The 21,867-nt window shown below is 36.6% G+C and overlaps 4 protein-coding genes across 4 annotated transcripts; all 4 read left to right on the forward strand.

Annotated features, from left to right (window-relative positions):
- Positions 1-856: 856 nt before the first annotated feature.
- Positions 857-7,004, forward strand: LOC142520496 (uncharacterized). Its single transcript, XM_075623487.1, has 3 exons — positions 857-1,006; positions 3,946-4,350; positions 4,604-7,004. The coding sequence occupies exons 2-3, from the start codon at positions 4,004-4,006 to the stop codon at positions 6,888-6,890; spliced, it is 2,634 nt and encodes an 877-aa protein (XP_075479602.1). The 5' UTR covers positions 857-1,006; positions 3,946-4,003; the 3' UTR covers positions 6,891-7,004.
- A 773-nt stretch (positions 7,005-7,777) lies between these two features.
- Positions 7,778-12,214, forward strand: LOC142521033 (alcohol dehydrogenase-like 6). The gene is made up of 9 exons (XM_075624216.1): positions 7,778-8,039; positions 8,220-8,266; positions 8,847-9,169; positions 10,009-10,091; positions 10,203-10,278; positions 10,376-10,437; positions 10,932-11,027; positions 11,101-11,262; positions 11,810-12,214. Exons 1-9 carry the CDS (start codon positions 7,845-7,847, stop codon positions 11,924-11,926), a joined length of 1,161 nt encoding a protein of 386 aa, XP_075480331.1. The 5' UTR covers positions 7,778-7,844; the 3' UTR covers positions 11,927-12,214.
- An 819-nt stretch (positions 12,215-13,033) lies between these two features.
- Positions 13,034-14,733, forward strand: LOC142521034 (NDR1/HIN1-like protein 6). Its single transcript, XM_075624217.1, has one exon. It carries the CDS (start codon positions 13,039-13,041, stop codon positions 13,735-13,737), a length of 699 nt encoding a protein of 232 aa, XP_075480332.1. The 5' UTR covers positions 13,034-13,038; the 3' UTR covers positions 13,738-14,733.
- A 5,457-nt stretch (positions 14,734-20,190) lies between these two features.
- Positions 20,191-21,702, forward strand: LOC142520489 (uncharacterized). The gene is made up of 4 exons (XM_075623471.1): positions 20,191-20,466; positions 20,730-20,862; positions 20,964-21,078; positions 21,509-21,702. The coding sequence occupies exons 1-4, from the start codon at positions 20,246-20,248 to the stop codon at positions 21,556-21,558; spliced, it is 519 nt and encodes a 172-aa protein (XP_075479586.1). The 5' UTR covers positions 20,191-20,245; the 3' UTR covers positions 21,559-21,702.
- Positions 21,703-21,867: the final 165 nt, after the last annotated feature.

The following is a 21,867-nucleotide window of genomic DNA, read 5'->3' on the forward strand; positions in this document are numbered from 1 at the left end:
GATATTTTAATTATTTATGTTCAAAAATCTATTAAGCCAACCCAATAAATTAATTGTAAATCACAAAAACCTCTATATACCGTCTCACAAGTCAATTTTTCGATACAAATATTAAATTCAATTCAATTTAAGAAAAATATTATTTTTTATGCAAAAAATATTACTTTTCTATATAAACCAAGCCAATCTATCTATTTTACGAATATAGATATGTAAGACAGTCTCACGTAAAATTTACCAATTCTAAATTGCCTTATATGTAAAATTTTGAAACATAAATTGATCAATTATATTATTTTTAGTCGGATTTGGCCAATACTCAAAGATTTAATATATTATTAATTCCAAAATCAAATTTACTGAAATTAGAACAAGTGAGAAAATTTGACAAGAGACACATGGATGACAATTTTTTTCACAGATTTGGGGTCTCGTGAGGAAAACCCGAAATTGAGACGGCGATCCTAGATTTTTTCGGGTTGAAGTTCGGGTTCGATGATTTTTTAAAATCTGCGAAATAGTTCAGGACAAATATGAAAATATTATCCTCATCCTCGAACCCACCACAAAATAATAATAACAATATTAAAATATTAATAATAATATTGTTATTAATATTAATATAAATGTCAATATTAATATTTCCGATAATAATAATAGATAATAATAATTTTTGGTTCGAGACGGACCTACTCTTGTTATATATCATTTATATTTTTGAAACAGAAATATGACTGTTACGAGGATTTGATTCCACGGACCTGTCCCCGTCCAGTACTATTGACATCCTTAGAGAGACAATTCAATGAAATTACTAAAATACCCAAATAATATACATAATTCTGACTTCAACCCTTCAACTTTCTGTAATTAGGAATAATGGTACCCCAATCTTTCTTTCGCCGCAACCTGGCAGCAAATTCCAAATCAGCCCACAATTTTTAGGGTTTTTCACTCCATCGCCCCTTCCCCAAACCTCCACTCATCACTCTGTACACATAATCAGGTAAATTCTAAATTCCCAATTCAATTTTCCCTTTATTTATTTTTTTGCTTGTTCCGCTGATTGATACGGGTGATCCGCAGGCTTTGCCTGCCTGCATTTCATGTTTGTATGCTATTGCCCAGCGCATTTTCATGATGCAAATAGTAATCTGTTTGGCTTTTAATATCAAGAAGTAGAATTTAAAATGGCCATGATGTTGCTTTGAGTGATATGATTGAACTTAAACTAATGACTTGAGGAGAAGATTGCACCATAGAAAATGGAAATTTTGAAATTTATGTTGTATTTGTTTTGTCTGTGATGCCCATTCTGATTACAGAACTTTGTGTAAATCTAAAAAAAAGAAATCATTGCAGGACTGTGTTAAATAAGATTGCCAATAGTTGATATCTAAAATATGAAATACACAACAAAATGAAGTTTTTGGAAGTAGCAACAAAAATAATGGTAACTTTTGAATGAGGACGATACTAAAAGTAGACTAAGATAAAATTAATGTGGCATGGCATTCCCCTTAACTTAAAACAGTTATGATCAAGGCTGAAATTACGGAAACCTTTACTCAATTTTGAAAGCATCTTCCCAGGTGGCGTCTTTGGTAAATATATTAGACTAGTGATTGAGCCACTGAACAACTGGTTTATTGTTCTTTTTCTCCACCTGACTATCAACAACCGAAATTCTTTGATATTCTTGGATCAAAGGAAAGTGTGATTGTTGAACATCAGATGGGAGCAACCAAGCAACTTCCATTTAGAGCAATAAACATGAACGTCGGGATGAGTTTTAGAATTAGTAGGGACCATAAAATCAAAGAGAAAACTACCTATTGGAGGATTAGGCTACAAAAGTTTGTTTAAAAGGCTTTAACTTGAGATAGGTCCACATACATTCACCAATTTCAAAGTCTACATTAGTCTAGGTTTTGTCAGCACACATCTTCATTCCATTTCGAGCTTCTCACAATTGAGAAGACACGCTGTTGTATTTCTTTCATTCAAGACCCGATCTACTGATCCCACGAATGTTTTTCTAACAATTAGCTGAGTAGATAGGTGGATGCTAACCATAGAGAACTTCAACTGATGTGACCTTAGAAAAGAAATGCAACAAAATATTATACCACTATTTAGCTTGTGGCAACCATCTAGTCTCTGTCTCTTGGCTTGTCAGTGCACATAGATCTCAAGTACTGTTCCAAGCATTTATTTGATATTTAAGTCGGACCTTCAATTTTGGGATGGTATGATGGATTGATCAAACCCAAATTAGTGAAAAGTTGCTACCAAACTGATTTTAAAAGCAAGAGCTGGCTGTATCACTCTAAAATGGATATTGGCTAGTCATGTAACTTTTAGATATTGTCAAAGAACAATTTAGAGACATCTTGGCTGTATGAGGGTGTGTCAATGGAAAAAGAATGAGCACATTTGCTTAATCTATCCACAACAACCATAATAACTTCCTTACCATGCGACCTAAATAACCCCTTGACAAAATCCATAGAGATTTGAAACCATATTTTCTTAGGTAATGGTAATGGATGCAAAATGCCAGGAAAATCAGCATTTTTAGGCTTGTTTTACTGACAAGAACAACATTCACTCACAAAATCTACTGATTTCCTTTTTCATATTTTTTCCAATAAAAAGATATTTTTTTTATTTGAAACGGTTATATCATTAAGATAAAAATTAGGGGTACAAATACACTGGCCATGCCTAGGAGATTTACCAGAACATTAACTCCTTGAACCGACAACTAACCACCTGACATGTAACATACACAAATTACTCAGAACATCATGCAACGATGAACAAAAATCTGTGTTTTCTGAAATATGTCATCAACTATTTGTTCTTCATTTTTGTATTGCTCAAATTCCACATTCGTATTAGTGGCGTGCTGGATAATTCTTGTAAGCTTATTACTTGTTTGTCATACCAATTCTTTCAGCACCTGACTCTATCTTCCAACCCTTAGTTTGTTCCACCCTCTAATTCCTCCATCACGACTAGTTGCCAAGATCCTGCTTCAGCACCAATTCTAATGACCCAAGAAGAAGATTGCAAATGGAAAGGAAAATTCTAAAATATCTATTGATTTTTTTTTCTGATTCCCATTGTGTTTACATAACTTAGTATAAGTAGAAAAGCAAGAAACAACTCATTAAGGCAATAAATACCTTGGTAAAAATGAACAAACAAACAAACACCCTAGTCAATTGCTGATGTCTAGACGTTGGAACTACACAACAAACTTAATGGAAAATATAATACTAAAAACAGATTAAAATAAAAATGTCACAGCATTTAGTATTTGATTTAGTTGGTTGTTGATCTTGGCTATGGGGTTCTCTCACACAATCTCCCCCCTCCTTCAAACATAAAGTAATACTAAAATAACTGAAATATTTTTGCCATTTCAACTTTGCTGTTATGTCAAAGGCATTGTGATTGCATGAGCTACCTAAATTTCTTTACTTTAAAAATTACCATCCCAGGGATACATTTGATTTGCGCAATTCTTTCCTGTGGAATGATTGTGCAAGTTCTCATGATCAGCTTAGGGGCCAGAAATGTAGTTTATTTGTTATTTCATTTTGTTCATTGGCGTTATTGTCACCACTTCTGCTCGTTCTTCACTGCAGATACATGCCACACTATTCAGAATCATAGTATACTACTTTTACTTGCCATAATCTGTAAGAAATTTTAAACACGGTTCACTTTCAAGTTGATGAGAAACCTACTTTTCCTCATAGTGTTGCTACTATTATACTTTCCCCAACTTTTAATTTACACTTTCTCTATGCCCCTAAACAAAGAAAGCACGAAAGAGAGTTATTTTTTATTCAGTTCCTTGTTTTCTGTTGGCGGCAGGGCCTGCTACACGCGAAGAATTTTGAACTAATACGTAACATCGAATTTTTCATGCAGGGTTGTGTTTTCAACAACGGACGAGGCTGTACTCTTTGGTTTTTTCAGGATATACATCATGGCAAAGGGAAAGCTTATACTGATATGTCAGTCTGGTGGTGAGTTAATAACTAATGGTGATGGCAACTTGTCATATGAAGGGGGAGAAGCAAATGCTGTAAATATCAGCCATGGAACTTTGTTTGATGATCTCAAATTAAAGCTAGCTGAAATGTCTAATTTAGATCATACAACAATTTCTATCAAGTATTTCCTCCCAGGAAACAAGAGAAATCTCATCACATTGAGAAATGAAAAAGACCTAAAGAGAATGATTGGCTTTCATGTGAATTCAGTTACCGCTGATATTTTTGTTGATGGAAAAGAAGGATTTGACCCCACTGTGATAAAAGCGCACTCTAGCAGGCAAGTGATTGCAGTACATCTCATTTTCATATTCTTCAAAGTTCAAACATAGCATTCTGACGTTTGCCCTATGATTTCCAAGTGTTACTATCAAACCACGCGAGTTGAAAATTTATTTTTGTTGATTTTTTACCATTTTTTTTATTCTCAGCATTTTTTAGTCTTTACTTTCAATTCATGGACTCTGTGGAACTTGTTTTGTGTAGTTATTTTTTAATTTGTTTGCGTATTACTGTTTGAATGATATCCACAGGGATATTGGTATGAAGCTGGCTGAAACACTAAATCATGTTTCTACACCCTTAGTTGCTGCTAATACAGTTGTCCATGATGGTCCTTTGGATTCCCATAAGAACAGTGTACCTGAGGATGCTAACCAACTAGTTGATGTCCCGATCAATTCTGCAGCAATTGCTGAAAAAAGCGTAGACAGCTCAAACCACTGTCAATCATGTCCAGTCTCACCCCTGTCTTCTGAAAATGAAGCTGACAATGATTCTGATTACAAGTCACGTTTAGTTGCTGCAGTTGATGGTGCCCAGAGTTCAGCTGGTTTTGAAATGGATAGCAGTCCAGCAGATACTGTAAAGAAACGGCGGCGCACTGCCTCATGGATGATTGGTGTCCATGGTCCAACTATTGTTGCAGTTAGCGATACTGATAGGGGACAAAGACAGCTGAAGAAAAATATCAAAGATCGTCGTACTTTAACTGTCAATGACAAGATGAAAGGCCAAGGAGATGCTATTCATGGAACTGATGGTGACGGTCTAGCTGCTGTTGCTTTATGTGATGATGATTTACCTGAAAAATTAGTTGCCTCATGGAAAGATTGCATAACTGGCGTGGGTCAGGATTTCAAAAGTGTGAAAGAGTTCCGGGAGGCACTGCAAAAGTATGCTGTAGCTCACCGCTTTGTTTATAAGCTAAAAAAGAACGACACTAATCGTGCAAGTGGCATGTGTGTTGATGAAGGCTGTTCTTGGACTGTACATGCATCTTGGGTTCCTGCTTCTCAGACATTTAGGATAAAAAAGTTCAACAATTTACATAATTGTGGAAGAGAGTCTTGGAAAAATGCTCATCCGGCAAAGAATTTGTTGGTAAGTGTTATAAAGGACAAGTTACGAGATTCCCCACATCACAAACCAAATGATATTGCTAAAAGCATTTCACAGGACTTAGGAATTGAACTGAAGTATACACAAGTAAGGCGTGGGATGGAGGACGCACGGGAGCAACTTCAGGGTTCGTATAAAGAGTCATATAATCGGTTGCCTTGGTTCTGTGAAAAGTTGGTGGAGACAAATCCTGGTAGTTCTGTCAAGCTGGTGACTAATGATGAGAAACAACTGCAATGCCTTTTTGTTTCTTTTTATTCCTGTACACAGAGCTTTCTGAATTTTTGTCGTCCCATTATTTTTCTCAATTCCACATCTTTGAAATCCAAGTACCAAGAAAGTTTGTTGACAGCCACTGCAGTTGATGCAGATGATGGATTCTTTCTAGTTGCACTGGCCATAGTTGCTGAAGATAATGATAACAACTGGCTTTTGTTTCTGGAGCAACTGAAATCTGCGGTCTCAACATCCCCACCCATAACTTTTGTCTCGGAGAGGGAAAAGGGACTAAATAAGTTAGTGCATGCGGTGTATGAGAATGCTCACCATGGTTATTCCATGTATCATCTTCTAGAAAGTTTCAAGAGGAACTTGAAGGGTCCATTTCATGGAGAAGGAAGAGGTGTTTTACCTGGAAAATTTTTGGATGCAGCACGTGCACTTAGATCCAGCAGTTTCAAGAAGTTCACTGAGGAGATCAAACAGATTTCTTTGAATGCTTATGATTGGGTTATGCAGAGTGAGGCAGAGCAATTTACTAGTTTATCATTTAAAGGGGAACCATACAACTATATTATTCACAATGTGGCAGAACCATACACTAAGCTGGTCGATGAAGTAAGAGAATCAACAGTAATGCAGAAAATAGGAGCACTGACGGACATGATGGTTAAACTGATAAATACTCGTCAAAAAGAGTCGAGTACATGGACAACGAGACTGACACCATCCAAAGAGAGAAGGTTACAAGAAGCAGCCTTAAGAGCTCGTGGCCTGAGAGTGTTCATCTCCTCCAATACAATATTTGAGGTTCATGATGATTCTACTCACGTCGTCAATATTGAGAAATGGGAATGTACATGCTTAGAATGGACGCAAAGGGGGCTGCCTTGTCGCCATGCTATTGCCGTTTGCAACTGTACCGGGATGATCATGTATGACTATTGTTCTAGGCACTTCACAGCTGAGAGTTACCGGATGACATATTCGAAATCCATAAATCCTATTCCTGACATTGGTGCACAAATGGTAAAAGAAGAGGGTGATTCAAGTTCTGCACAGGTGCTTCCTCCTGCGCAGTATCAACAGAATAAGGAACAGATTAAAACATGGGATCCAGATAAAAGGACGGTCACTTGTTCGAGGTGCAAGGAACCTGGACACAATAGATCTTCTTGTAAGGCTACCCTCACCCTTTAGGCAGGCTTATTTTGGAAATTTGCTGTTGTACATCTTGTATAATCGACCATAAGTTAGAGACAAAACTCTTATAAAATATTGCTATTGATATGATACTGGATTTTGTTTTCTGCAGTGATTGTTGATTCTTAGAATTGTCCATATAGTTAGTAGGTTCACTCTTCAGTTCTATGGAAAATCTAAAAAAATAAATCCAATTTGTTATAATAAATGGGTATTGGATATTTTATTGACACCAACGAACGAATAAAATAATGATTATTATGAATATGAATCACGATCATAATAATTGATAAATCGAGTTGATTAATAAAAATTTGTTATAATTATGTAATTTGTAGATATAATATATGAATTTTTAGAATTTTTAAAGTAAATTAAGTATTGTAATTACGAGTAAATTATATTAAAACACTATTTATGTAAATGAATATGATATTTTCTTGAAGTCATTGATAACAACTTAGAAGTTTAAGTTTTTTTTTTAACATGAATTCGAATTAGTTCTTTCAAATTAATTGAAAGATATTTATATCAGTCTTGGAATTGTATATTTAATATAATAAAATAATTAGCATAATGATAAATAAAATTAGAGCTTTAAAAAATGAATGAAATTACTGGCATCAAATATTTTGAATCCTAAAAAATATATTATTTTTTATTAAAATATAAGATGCAAATAGATTTATTTTTCATAGGGAGGAAAATTGAATTAAGTCAAGTAAAAAATTTAATATTGATAGGAAAATATATTTTTTTATTTTTTATGTATATTCTCTCTATTTTTAATTAATAATAATAAAAAAATAAATAAATAGAGAGAAATCGAGAGAGATCCACGCGCCCAGCCTCACGTGATATCACGTGCTTTACCTACCGCCAAGTCTGAAGAAGCAAAACTAAAGCAAAAAACGGAAGTAGTTGGTTAGTTGGTCAAGCACAGCTCCGATAATGAACTCAACCACTTCGACGGCAGAAGGTGTTGCTGGGGGCGTGATCAGTTGCAAAGCAGCGGTGGCTTGGGCCGCCGGAGAGCCATTGGTGATTGAGGAAGTGCAGCTCAGCCCTCCTGCACCCTTGGAGATCCGCATTAAAGTCGTCTCCACTTCCCTCTGTCGCAGCGATCTCACTGCCTGGATCTCTGAGGTAATTCATTCGTTGATCCTTGTGATTAGTTGCTGCTTCATGCCTTAGAAAAATTTGGTTAATCATTCATCGCATCTGTTTCCACTTCCACTGTTAATACATGACCTGCTGCTCATGGTAATCGGTCTGCGTATCGTACTCACAATCTCGTGAAATTTAACTTAATTAATGTTTTTGCAGGCTCAACCTCAACTATTTCCACGAATATTTGGCCACGAAGCTTCAGGGTGAGTTCTAATTGTCTATTGCTGTTTGCCTGTTCATTTCTTAATACAGTTGCCTGCGATATAAGCTAACTAGTTTCTGGTTCTCTAACATCTTTTACATTTGATGCATCTTTTTTATTTGAATTTCTTGGTCAATTTTTACTTGGATTCTCTTATATTTATTTCAGAGTATTAGATTTCTATTTTTTAAAATCTAACATAGACATTTTTCGTACTCTGCCTATGCCGTGGTGCCTTTTGGGATCTGAACGTTTGAGTCTGACTTGAGTGTTGTCGTCGTCCGCGGAATAGGATTAATGAAATCAATCCAACTTGAGTATTATTTTCTTGTAAAACCAATTTAGCTGCCTGCTATTTGATGCTCCAATATCATGCCATATAGAAGTTCATATGGGATGCTACTTTCTGAAAATAGACTTTCCAAAGTCTTTTAATCGATTTTATGATAGCACACACGTGGACTTTACATTATTACCTTGGAGGAAGATAAGTGCAAAGTCTCTTACAAAATGCGCTTCTTTCATTCAAAATTCCAAGAACAATGCAAGACATGCTAAACTTTTCAGTATAACTTCTGCAGAGTTGTAGAGAGTGTAGGCCATGAGGTTACTGAATTTGAAGAGGGTGACCATGTGCTCACTTTGTTTACTGGAGAATGCATGAGTTGCAGACACTGTGCTTCAGGGAAAAGCAATATTTGCCAAGTGCTTGGGTTGGAGCGTCAAGGTCTAATGCACAGTGACAAGAAAACACGCTTCTCAGTGAAAGGAAAGCCCATTTATCATTATTGTGCTGTTTCAAGTTTCAGTGAATACACTGTTGTGCACTCTGGATGTGCTGTCAAGATTAGCTCAATTGCACCTCTGGAGAAAATATGCCTTCTTAGTTGTGGAGTTGCAGCAGGTACTTTTCTCACTTGAATTTCAGGATCATTTCATATTGAGCATAGATGTCATTATCTTTATTTTTTATTTCTTCTATTATGCGTGGTTGTTGGTGTTGGAGACGATTCTATTTAGTAAATCTAGTTCATAATATTTGTTTTTATAAAATTGTGGTTTTTTTTTAATTGGATGCTTGAGTATTTCCATATGCATGTTGGAATTTTTCACTGGTAGTTTACTTGTGATATTTCCAGTCATAAGTTGTGCCCCTGTTTCTGTACCCCCATGTTTCCCTGAAACACGTGAATGCATTCTTGAAATTTATTTACTGTCTTAAATAAAAGTGCAAATGAGCCGAGTCGAGCTCGAGTAGACTCGATTTAAAATTTGTCTACTCGAGCTCGACCAAGTAATCCATTTCAAGCTCGAGCTCTACTCGTGTATGTGTCGAGTTACTCGAGCTCGAAAAGCTTGAAAGTCTGAATTCTAGCATATAGATCATGAGCTTGATTTCGAACTCGAACTCGGATTGACAAAAATTCCCTTATTTTTTATATTTCTAAAAATATATATTTAGTCCTTACAAATAATCGAAACTCGAATTCGACTAGAGAAAATACTCGAGCTATTCGTATTCGGTCAAACTGAGCTCGTATCGAGTTTCGATCGAGTTGCTCATGAGCTATCACGAGTAACTTGACTCACTTACACCGTAGTCTTAAGGTTGTGAAGTAATCACTAATTTGTGTCCCCATCTAGAATATGATCGTTCTATAATTCTATTAATGTTTGTTTCCAACCATCCTTTTCAAATTTCATTAATAGAGATGAGAAAATCTGAATGAGCGCCATGACTAGGTCTAGGTGCAGCTTGGAAGGTTGCCAACATCTCTAAAGGATCAACCATTGTCATTTTTGGTCTGGGAACTGTAGGACTCTCTGTGAGTGAGAACTTTTCATCAGCACATATTACACTATCATTGATATCTTTTAGCAAAAATAAAGGTCTGGATTTGTATCAAGATTGGGAAGTTTTACTGTATCAATGATAGGTTGCTCAAGGTGCTAAGCTAAGGGGAGCATCTCACATAATTGGTGTCGACATAAATCCTGAGAAGAGTGAAAAAGGTACTGAATGGTTGATCCATTGATGTCTAAGGTAGTGCATGATTTAATGCCATTGAATATGTTTTAAGATGTTGATTTAACTTTCTTGACACTACAGCTAAGGCTTTTGGAGTGACTGACTTTTTAAATCCAAATGACTACGATCAACCGATTCAGCAGGTTTGTTCTCATCTTTTGATTTGCCAGCAACTGGCCTAAGTTCTCAAAGTCTATGCAAATAATATACGAATTAGAAAAAATGGTACCATAAAATAATTCCAAAAGATGCATTTGGTGTAGCGAGAAACATGTTTTTTTTAAAAAAAAAAGCAATACCACTCCGTTGGTGTGCTAGAGTTCCAGTGCATAAATGCTTTCTTTTTATCAAAAAGTAGCTTGCTTCCGAATGTCGCCACACCATTAGCAAAAAGCTTAATGGTAAGCTTAATGGTAAAATATCCAACTTACAAATTAAGTTTAGAAATCATCAAACAAGTCCTTGGCCAAGATCCTTGTTTGGTAGGTTGAGTTTTGAGGAATAACCTGAAAGTAAACTGATGACACTCCAGCAAAAAAGCCAAAATCCACCAATACATCGAGAATGAAAGTAAATTGGTTTAATAAAATGATCACAATTTATGTTCCCAAATTTATAAAAGTGAACTCGATTTCAGGTTATACACCAGATGACTGACGGTGGGGCAGACTACGCATTTGAGTGTGTAGGAGATACTGGATTGATTGCCACTGCTTTGCAGTCTTGCTGCAGTGTAAATTCTGTATCATCTGACATCAAAACTTCTGATAATAGAAAATATTTTTAATCAACCTTACATTTATTAGGGATGGGGTTTGACTGTGACCCTTGGTGTGCCCAAAGAGAATCCAGAGATTGCGGCTCACTATGGACTGTTTCTCAGCGGAAGAACACTAACAGGGTCTCTTTTCGGTGGATGGAAACCGAAATCTGAACTTCCTTCACTGGTTGACAAGTACCTGCGGAAGGTAAGCAAAAACTTGATTATCCCATAATATTTAATTCGTACCAAGTTAATTACAGTTAACACGAGTCCTGGTTTCTACATAATGGATTGGAAGGGTATATGATTTAAAATTACACCCTGAATTAACAATTGTGTATGCATAACCTAAATTTGTAAATGATCTACATATTATTATGCTGTCTATTGTCCCATGCAGTACTAGTACTTTTAATTTTAAGCAATATGTGAGGCAAGTGTTCATTCCACTAAAAGGTTATCTCAAGATACCAAACAATCTTGATTCTGTCATTGTCATTGTGAAAAATGGCTAGCATAAGAATATAAAATATGTTTCCAAATTGTTGCATTTGATATCATCTTCACATATGCATGTGTATATGTATGGTTGGCGATATTCTGGTGTTACCTGTTTTATTTCTTTTCTCCTGCCTTCCAAAATTGTCACTGGTTATAGCTACATATATCGACTTAGGAATGCAATATATATGTGTTTTGCAACTGGGATATGCTGATGTGAATAATTTTGAGATTGTAATTTGTAACTTCAGGAAATCAAGATTGATGAGTACATCACACACAACCTGATGTTTGAAGATATTAACAAAGCATTTGACCTGATGAGACAAGGGCAATGCTTGCGCTGTGTCATGCACATGCCTAAGTAGGGGAGATCAATTTTTCTTTTTGTGCACAATCAATGAAACAGATGCAAATTCCACAGTAATTATGTTGTAGGCTAATGGAGTTTGCTCTAGTTAAGAACATTTTTGTGAGGTTGTGCCAAGATTTTAGTTTTTGCACTCATCTAGGAAATACATTTTTGGCTTGCTATTCAAATCACTGTTTTTAATGATACGAGGGGATTGCACATATCCTGTCAAAAAGTATGTATTTCGTGTATCATTGTTGATCTCATTTTGAAAATGAATGTATGACGACCACATTTCATTTAACTGTCTCATTTTCCGAATTAATGCATGCTGAAAAAAATGATGCAGTATGTAGCAATTTAGACACATCTTGGTGTAGCTATCCTATAAGGCATTGAACTCCAAGAAGCAGTGATACTCATGCACACTTCAAAGTCTAGACCATAGGCTGTTGATCTCAGCTAGCTCTCAAATTTTATTCATGTAGCCTTGAATGATAACTTATTTGCTTGTAATAAGTAGACTTGTACATTCCATCTTATTGAAGTTGATTCATGCATGATGCATTATGTATTGTTAATTACAAATTTATTGAGTGCCCATTATATTGATGATGGATTAAAATGTTGTCGAGTTTCCAGATTCATCTTCCTTGGTTGTTAATTATATATCATGATTATCTTGATCAGTGCACATGACTTCCCTTAACCCCTCCTATGTTTATATTTCTCACATATTTTGTAAAATAATTCTTTGTTTTGCTTGCCTTTCTAATTTTTAAATTACCATTCTACTGATCATGTAAAAAATTAAAATATATAGTATCTTATTTCTTGATACATATTCTTTCATGCTTTAAATTAATACTCATTTTCAATTATACAAACCTTGGTAGTAAGGTTTGACGTAGCAGTTCACTATATTAGGTGTCAAGAAAGGTGACCAACTTTTCCTAACCCACCAAAATTAGAAACATAAATTAACCATTCTCAATACCACTTGTCTCCATTCAACCAATATTTTTTGCATTGAACAATTGGTAGAAGTAAGAGATTCGTAAGCAGATGCCAGTATCACCATTTCAAAACCAAGAAATATTGATATCAGTGGTGCATACATACTTGTGAATGGCAGATCAACAAAGAATTCATCCGGTCGCGGTACTACCTACACGTCCTCCTCAAGGTCCGTTCCCATCGGTAAAGGTGGATCCATCAGGACATAATGCTCCAGTAGTGAAAAGGAAAAATTGTTGGTATAAGTGCTTTTGTTGGATAATCACCACCTTCATCCTCCTGCTCATCATAGTCGCGGCTGCTTTAGCAGTTCTTTACCTTGTGTTCCAACCCAAGCTTCCCAAATACTCTGTTGACAATCTCAGGATAACAGATTTGACACTTAATTTTGACTTGACGCTTTATGCGAGGTTCGATGTCAGCATCATAGCCAATAACCCCAACAAAAAGATTGGGATATACTATGAGAAAGGTAGTCGTCTTAGTGTTTGGTATAAAGAAACTAAGCTGTGCCAGGGATCAATTCCCAGATTCTACCAGGGTCACCAGAATACAACAGTGCTAGAAGTGGGGCTAACAGGCCAAAATCAGTACGGGACAACTCTGCTTCAGGCCTTGCAAGAGCAGCAACAGACTGGAAGGATTCCTTTGGATCTTAAGATAGATGTGCCAGTCAGAATTAAATTAGGGAAGCTTAAGCTGATGAAAGTAAGGACATTAGGCAGCTGCAAGTTGATTGTAGATAGCCTGTCTACCAACAAGTTTATCAGCATCAAAGCCAGTAACTGTAATTTTGGACTCAAACTCTGACCACTATTTTTTTCTCATGGCTTTTTTCCCACAATTCTCCTATTGAGTAATATTATCCCTCTCCTTCACCCGTTCGTCCATAATTAGCTTGGTGTAGACGGCTCTTATTCTTTGTTTTGATATCTAAGGGTATATAATTTTTTAAGCATTTCATAGTAGTATTATGATCTAATGGTGTTTGATTCGTCAAGAAAGTTATTCGACAAGGCCTCTACATATTGTAATTCATAATAAAATCTTGTGGCAGCCAGACTATACAAAAGTATGAAAGAAATTGGGCTTGTGGAAGTAACAGAAAATAAACATTCACATAATGTTGTTCTATCTCATCAACCAACGCATATTTGCACTCAAAATATACAAATAAAAAATTTAATTCTTTTCTAACAAGAATTCAATCAACACATTATAATATGTCGTATCTCCTGTATGGTGCGATTGATGACATCGAAAATTTTTATCTTGATAGTACCAACCCCAGAGATTTTCAAGATATGATAATTTTCCATGAATACAGATCTTGCAGTGACTGGTTCATACTGGTCGAACCATTCTCTCTGAGACGTCATGTGCCACGTCGTTCCTGAATTTTTAATCCACGTGTCAGAAAATTTGTGTCTGCTTTTTGTAAATGTTCACGCTTTGCTAAATAATATCTCACCACAGCTTGAAGTACATGCCACATTTCTTTGAGAACCCTTCTCAATAATCGTACACTCTTTGTTGAAGTGCCTTTTACCGTCATATTTAAAGCAGTATATATTTTTCTTCTTATTTCTTGACTTTGATCTACCTCGCTTTTGGTCTACTGGAGTCACGGTCCCTAAATCTCCCTCTTATCATTGGTAAAGCTTCTGTCTGCTTCGAAGTTACCGACATATCTTCCTTATTCTTGTGTCGACTTTCTTCTCCGAGAACCGAAGTTAATACATCGTTAAATTTTAAAGATCTCATAAGGATATTGTTGGTTAAGTTGATGATAAGTTGATCAAATAAATGTGGGGACCCGAACCTAATCCATCTTCTTTACTATTTCTGAGGAAATGAGACTCATTATATATTATATATGCATGGCAAAGTACGGGTGGCACACTTCTTCAAGTTGCACGTCTCACGCATATGCGCGACCTCCTTCGGCGCATATGCGCGAGACACTAAGTCTCGGCGCGTGTCATCACGGTAGCTCGCGCATATGCGCGCCCTTGCTCTGCGCATATGCGCGAGGCTCTTCACAACTCTCTGCCATCCTCGCACATATGCGCCGGTCCATGTCGCGCATATGCGCGAGGTCTTCTGCCTACCTCGCGCATATGCGCCCGGCGGGGTCGCGCATATGCGCGAGGGCTCATCCTCGCACATAATTCGAGTCATCTTCCGTCTTCTCCGGACTGATCCGTTCCGTCTATAATCACATCTTAATTATCCACAATTCATATCAGATTACAATAATCAAAATCTCGGGCCTTACATTTCTCCCCCCCTAAGATCTGATTTCGTCCCCGAAATCACAGGCAATTCAATCAGATATCAAATCAAATATCCACCAGATACAATAAGGAATGGAGAATCGAAACTAAATAAAAACATTCACCTCAGTGAAACAAATCTTGGAAATCTCTGTTTCATGTCTAACTTAGTTTTCCATATAGCTTCTTTAGTGTCATGACAATTCTACTGAACTTTCACCAGCGGAATAGTCTTCGTACTGAGTTGCTTTTCTTTACGATCGAGAATCTGGATCGGTTTTTTAAAATAACTCAGAGTCTCATCCAGTTCGGCCTCGTCTGGCTGAATAACATGTGAAGTATCAGACATATATCTCCTCAATAGCAATACATAAAAATATTAGGTATCTCCGATAAAGAAGGCGGTAATACGAGTCGATAGATACGATCTCCTATCTTCTCGAAAATCTCATACGGCCCAATATATCGTGGAGACAACTTCTCTTTCTTATCAAATCTGATAACTCCTCAGAAAGGTGAAATCTTCAAGAATATTCAATCTCCTACCTCAAATACCAACGGTCTATGTCAAACCTTGGCATATTTGGCCTGTCTATCTTGAGATGCTTTCATTTTCTTCTGAATCAGCTTCACTTTTTCTGTCATATCTCTGATCATATCAGGTCCAATCTCAGGAACCTCAGAGGTATTATCCCAATAAAGAGGGAATCTGCATTTCTTACCGTACAACGCTTCAAACGATATCATCTCTATACTCGTCTGATAGTTGTAGGTGTACAAAAACTCACAAAATGGCAATCAATCATGCCAACAATGGATAATATGCGGTACTCAGACGTCCTTTGTACCTAGAGCTTGCTATAACTCCGTCCAAAGTGTGAAGTAAACCGAAAATCACGGTTTGAAACAATCGACTTCGGCACTCTGTGCAATCTGACCACTTTTCTGACATAGATCTCTGCCAATGAATCATATCTGTACGTCATTTTGTACGAAATAACACATGCAAATTCGGTCAATCCATCAATCACGACCCAAATCGCATCACAACCTCGGGAGGATCTCAGTAACTTCGTTACAAAATTCATGGAAATGTGATCCCATTTCCATTCAGGAATAGGCAAATTATGTAATAGTCCTCCTAGTTTCTATCTTTCTGTATTTACCTGCTGGCAATTCAGACATTTTGATACAAACTCTGCAATCTCTGATTTTATCTGTTTTTCTCAAAAACTATCTTTTCAGATCATTGTACATTTTCTGCCATCAGGATGAACGCTGAATCGATTGCTATGTGCTTCTGACAACATCTGTCGTTTCAAATCTGAAATATTCGGCACACAAAACGATTATTAACATATAACACACTGTCACCAACCTGTTACTCTGATCGATGCCCTGCTCTAACTGTCGATATCGAATTCTGAACATTCTGATCAACTTTCTGAACTGCTTTAATTCTCAAAATCAGCTCTGGTTCGGACTGTACAATATAAATTCTCCACTGTCTACTATCTGTTTCAAACACGGATTCAGAACAACAGCAATATTCAATCAGATTCGAAACATCACTCATCGATACTGATTTGCTAAACTCATAAAACTGTAATTTCTGACCATACTATCGGTCTCAGCCAACTGATCACGACTTCAACTGTGCTAAGATCAACCGATATACTATCTTCGGATCTAACATGTTCCGAATACACTTTGTCTCGGCCAAGAATCACATCTCAACAGTTTCTGTATACAACATTTCAATTCTCAGAATATTCAATACAATTTTCAAATGTTCGATCTGATCAGTCATATGCTTCAAATATCTCAGGATATCATAGATGAAATAATCATAGATAAAACGAGCATAAAATCATCAGAATATTTTTGAACACAGGGTTCATCAACCCACAAACATAGCTGGGGCATCCCAAATAGAAACACTCAATCAGATGTAACTCTAGGCTAGAAATCTTCTAACTGGTCTTTCAAGTCTTTCAATTCAATCAGTACTATATGTCCAGTATTTCAAAAATAAGAACTGTACCTGGTACGCAATCAATGCTGAAATCTATCTCTCTGACTTGAAGCAATTCTGAATTCCCATCTGAGAAAACATCAACAATTTCATATACCACTGGCAAATCAGCCAATGATAGGCTCGATTTCAGTAAATCAACTGAAAACATAAGAAATCCTTCCGTTCCTTTCCGTAATAATCGAGTCCTCAACATCGTTCATATCCAAGGAATTCTAAATCTAGAATCTTTACCGTAATTTCCGTTCATCAATCATATCCATCTGAATCTTTCAATCTTCTGGAAAAATCAACGGTAACTTTGTACTTGGTCAACATATCAGTACCGATAATAAAATCGAAATCGAACAACCCAAGTACAATATAATCTAACTCAATTTCATATCTGTCATACTGTAGCATACAAGATCTAACAAATGTCACTGATACAAAATCTCTCCCCAACAGAAAAGAGATCGATACTACAACATATAATAACTCGATAACCAAAGCATATCTCAATGCAATTCATTCAAGAATAATCGTATGGAATGCATTAGTATCTGTCAATACATATGCAACATAACTATACAGGAAACAATTACCTGCCACTACCTCGTCAGGTGTGTCCTGGCCTTGGTTGTGATTGAGGAGTCGTCGGTGGTTGGAAGGAGTGAACAACCGGTGATTGTCTATCAGGCGGTGCCACCGATCTAGATGGTTCTGCTCCCTGAGATCTTCGGGAACCTCTCAGTGGACATACTCTAGCAAAATGTCCTGGCTGACGACAAACGTTGCAACTACCAAACACACCTCGGCATTGCTCTGTGGAATGTCTTCCTCCACAAGTGCTACAATACACTCACGTATAACTTGGGCTAGAACCACTGGAGCTAGAGGAACCACTCCATAATTTCTTAAACTGTTTCTTTCGAGCTTTCAGGAAATCTTTCTTTTCCCCACTACTACTGCCACTATCAAATCTAGACGGGGATTGCAAGAATTGAGCTGTAGGTCGGTGTTTCTGTGGGTGAGCAACATACGACATTCCTCGCTGTTGCATCAAACTTGCCTCAGCTCCCTTTGCCCTATTCAAGGCGTCAGCAAAATAATGGGGTCATTCCATATTTACCAATGCAGATATTTCAGGGTTCAATCCGCTGATGAACTGATCAACTACAGCTTTATCATTCCCAGCCACATGAGGAGCAAAACGTAGTAAAGTAGAGAATTTTGATACATATTCTTCGATATTCAGTTGGCCCTGTCTCAAGTTGGTAAATTCTGTACTCTTATCTTGTCGGTACGATACTGGGAGAAATCTTTTATGAAACTCAGCTTTAAAGATTTTCCACGTAATCACGGTACCATGCTGTTCTAAGGCTTCCTTAGTTGCAATCCACCAACTCTTTGTTACCTCGTGTAACTGGTGCCCAATTAGTTTAACTCGGCGTTCCGTCTATAATCACATCTTAATTATCCACAATTCATATCAGATTACAAAAATCAAAATCTCGTGCCTTACAATAAATCTGATAGACTTTGAAATATAAGTTTCACAAGTTCATTTTCCTCTATTTTATACCACATTGAGGTGATGTAGGCAAATAGATTATTTAGTGTGGTGATATGGTCGGTCATAGGGATGACAATGGGGAGAGGCGGGGTAAATTAACAACAACATTATCATTCATCTCATTCCTCTTTCCATCGTCCGTCATTTTTCTTGTTTTATCTCCAATAACCACCAAACAATTCTCCTTTTTTTAAAACTATTTGTATCTTTATTAAAATTGCCCCTCTTGAATTTTTTTATTTCGCACATGTCCGTCATTATGTCTACAACAATTTAATATACTTGACAAAATAATCTTGACTTAATAAAAATCTCAAAAAAATATTTTCTGATGTGAAAGATCACCATAGGCTGCAACTACAGAGCATATTTAAAATTTTAAGAAATTTTAAACCAAATCTTTGATACCACTTATTGGTCTCAGTTGCAATATCTTTGGATAATAATATGAAAATATAATATAAAACTGGACACCGAGATTTACATGAAAAACCCCTAAAATTATCAAGGTAAAAACAACGAAATATTGAAAGAATTTTAATATAATATTTTATGGTGTACAACCACTTACCATGTTTTCAAAGAGAACACACAACATCTCACAAATATTATAAAACTAAACACTCTAATGTATTAGATGAGATAAATGAGCTTAGAATAAGATGTTCGAGATGCTTTGAATGACGAGAGGAAACACCTATTCCTCATGTTTGAATGCAAAAAATCCTCATATTTTTCGACCAAATTTGCAGCCATATTTGACAAACATTTTACCAACTTTTTTTGACTAAATGAGGTGTAGCCCAATAGGAGAATCATATACCTGCTTAGGCCATCCGACTATACGGGCCGGACAAATAAGTTTTTGAAAATAGGCTTAGTCCTTTGGGCTATCCATATTCATCGGGCCGAGATAAATTCAATGTGTATTTTAAGATGGGCCAATCCTTTGGGCCATAAATTCAACTTCTTTATTTTTAATATGATTAGGGCATATTTTAAAATTGTATGTAAACCTATTTAGCCCATTGGTCTATCCATATAATTTGGGCTGGACAAATAAAATGAGTATTTTAATTTGGGCTAATACTTTGGGCCGGAAATACAACCTGAATATTTTTAATATGATTAGGGTGGGACAAATAAAATGAGTATTTTAAAATGGTTTTGTAAACCTGTTTAGCCCATTGGTTTGTGGACCAGACAAATAGATGAGTATTTTAATATGCTAATCCATATATACATTGGTCCGGACCTGATTAGCCTGTTGGGCTATCCATATAATTTGGGCCTTAAAAATACGATGGGTGTTTGATCTTATTATTTTGGGTCCATCTAATATATAAACTTTATTAGCCGATTGGGCTTATCCATATATTTTGGGCCGGACAAACCCATCTTCTTCACTCTTCAGTCTGCAAAATTTCCCAGTCATAGCTGCAATCTAACTGAATGGCCGGAGGAGAGGAGGAATCGATTGAGGCGGCGGCGGCCTCGCGGCGGGAGAGGATCAGAGCCCTGAAAGCCGCTCAGGAGCTCCTCAACACTCCCGATGACAATACTTCTGTTGATAAACCTCAACAAGCTACTACAAATGGAAATCGCAACTATGAGGATACTCGTGAAATTGAACTTCAATCTGATGATGAAAAAGAAGAAGATGCAGGAGAGGAGTAAGTTTCCGAAGTTCCTCCTCTTTTTTGTTTTTTCCTAGGAAAAACGGGCATGGGGTCTCAATCTGTAGGAATTAGGAAGTCTTTTTCTTCCTGAGCAATAGAATTAAGGTTCGCTGATTTTGTCTCCAGTTCCAGATTTTCATTATAAAGTTGATGTCGTACTTTCGGATGATGTTAAACCACTGGTGCTCAGAATGTAATTGTTTGATTCTTCTTACAGATTTACTTTTTAGGTTAAATGGTATTTTTATTGATTGCAGCAATGTCACTATGCAATTCCGAAACTACCTTCCTCATGACAAGCAGCTTCAAGAAGGCAAAGTCACCCCGCCAGTGCTACCGAAATTTGAAGACCCTGTCCTGGCAGCACCTCCACCGGAGGAGAAAACTGAGGTCTTTTATCGTGTTTTGTTATCTCCTCCGTCCCCCCTTCCGGGGCTCTCACTCTCCCCTGTATCACTCATGTGATTGGATGTGTTCCGAACAAATTGCAGGATCCATTTCTGAACATTGCACCAAAGAAACCGAATTGGGACCTGAGGAGAGATGTACAGAAGAGACTTGACAAGCTTGAAAGACGAACTCAGAAAGCAATGCTGATACTCATGGGTATTGTATCTTCTTTCCCTTGAGAGTAGTTTACTCGATGCACACATTTGTTTTCTTTGTCTGGAGAAGAAATCTGTCCAATACATCCACATGATATGCCTCGATCAAATGCATTGTTAATCTTGCTATTGAACATTAACATATTACCATGTAAAAAGATTGCTGTAGTGCATACTTTACATTTGTGTCTTAAAGTCAAGGTAGAAATCTTGAAAATATGATTCCCCTTGCTTCTTGAGAAATATCTTTAAGAAAATGCTTTTTACGACTACATTAAAGGGATTAGTTATTCAACTTGTCTGTATTTCTAGCATGTAACATCCCCTTGGTACATTAGCTAGGTTACTCGGCATCTTCCGACATACTCGTGATATACATTGCTTTTAAAGTTGCATGTCGATATTGAGCCTTGATTTAGATTCTCCTGCAGAACGAGAAGAAGAAAAAAGGAGAGTTGTAGAAGACAACGGCACGGCATGAATGGAGGAGAAGGGAAATTCAAATGAAAATGTCCTTAGGCCTTTAGATTTAAATTAGAGATTAAGGTTCATGCAGTTTAGTTGGCGTCCTTTCATCATTTCTCATGAGTTTGGTGTGTGAAATTTGTTTCTTTTCCTCCATTTTTGTTATGGATTGCTTTGCTTAGAATTTGTACAATCTCAGGTACACAAATGCAAACGATTTACCCTCATATCAACTTAGAAGTCTTCATACCAAAGATGGGTATGGAGGCGGCTTACGTACAAATTTGCAGAACTAAAATAATAGTTGAATGAACATGCCTTTAAA

This window comes from Primulina tabacum, chromosome 12 (genome assembly GCF_025594145.1).
Source record: "Primulina tabacum isolate GXHZ01 chromosome 12, ASM2559414v2, whole genome shotgun sequence".
NCBI classification, from domain to species: Eukaryota; Viridiplantae; Streptophyta; class Magnoliopsida; order Lamiales; family Gesneriaceae; genus Primulina; species Primulina tabacum.

Bases quoted from the DNA above. Each gene is read 5' to 3' on its own strand.
- LOC142520489 (XM_075623471.1), top strand. From the start codon at position 20,246: ATGGCCGGAGGAGAGGAGGAATCGATTGAGGCGGCGGCGGCCTCGCGG. The intron at 20,467-20,729 runs GTAAGTTTCCGA...TATTGATTGCAG, and splicing joins GAAGAAGATGCAGGAGAGGA to CAATGTCACTATGCAATTCC. The intron at 20,863-20,963 runs GTCTTTTATCGT...AACAAATTGCAG, and splicing joins CACCGGAGGAGAAAACTGAG to GATCCATTTCTGAACATTGC.
- LOC142521033 (XM_075624216.1), top strand. From the start codon at position 7,845: ATGAACTCAACCACTTCGACGGCAGAAGGTGTTGCTGGGGGCGTGATC. The intron at 10,092-10,202 runs GTGAGTGAGAAC...TATCAATGATAG, and splicing joins TGGGAACTGTAGGACTCTCT to GTTGCTCAAGGTGCTAAGCT. The intron at 11,263-11,809 runs GTAAGCAAAAAC...TTGTAACTTCAG, and splicing joins TTGACAAGTACCTGCGGAAG to GAAATCAAGATTGATGAGTA.
- LOC142520496 (XM_075623487.1), top strand. From the start codon at position 4,004: ATGGCAAAGGGAAAGCTTATACTGATATGTCAGTCTGGTGGTGAGTTA. The intron at 4,351-4,603 runs GCAAGTGATTGC...TGATATCCACAG, and splicing joins ATAAAAGCGCACTCTAGCAG to GGATATTGGTATGAAGCTGG.
- LOC142521034 (XM_075624217.1), top strand. From the start codon at position 13,039: ATGGCAGATCAACAAAGAATTCATCCGGTCGCGGTACTACCTACACGT.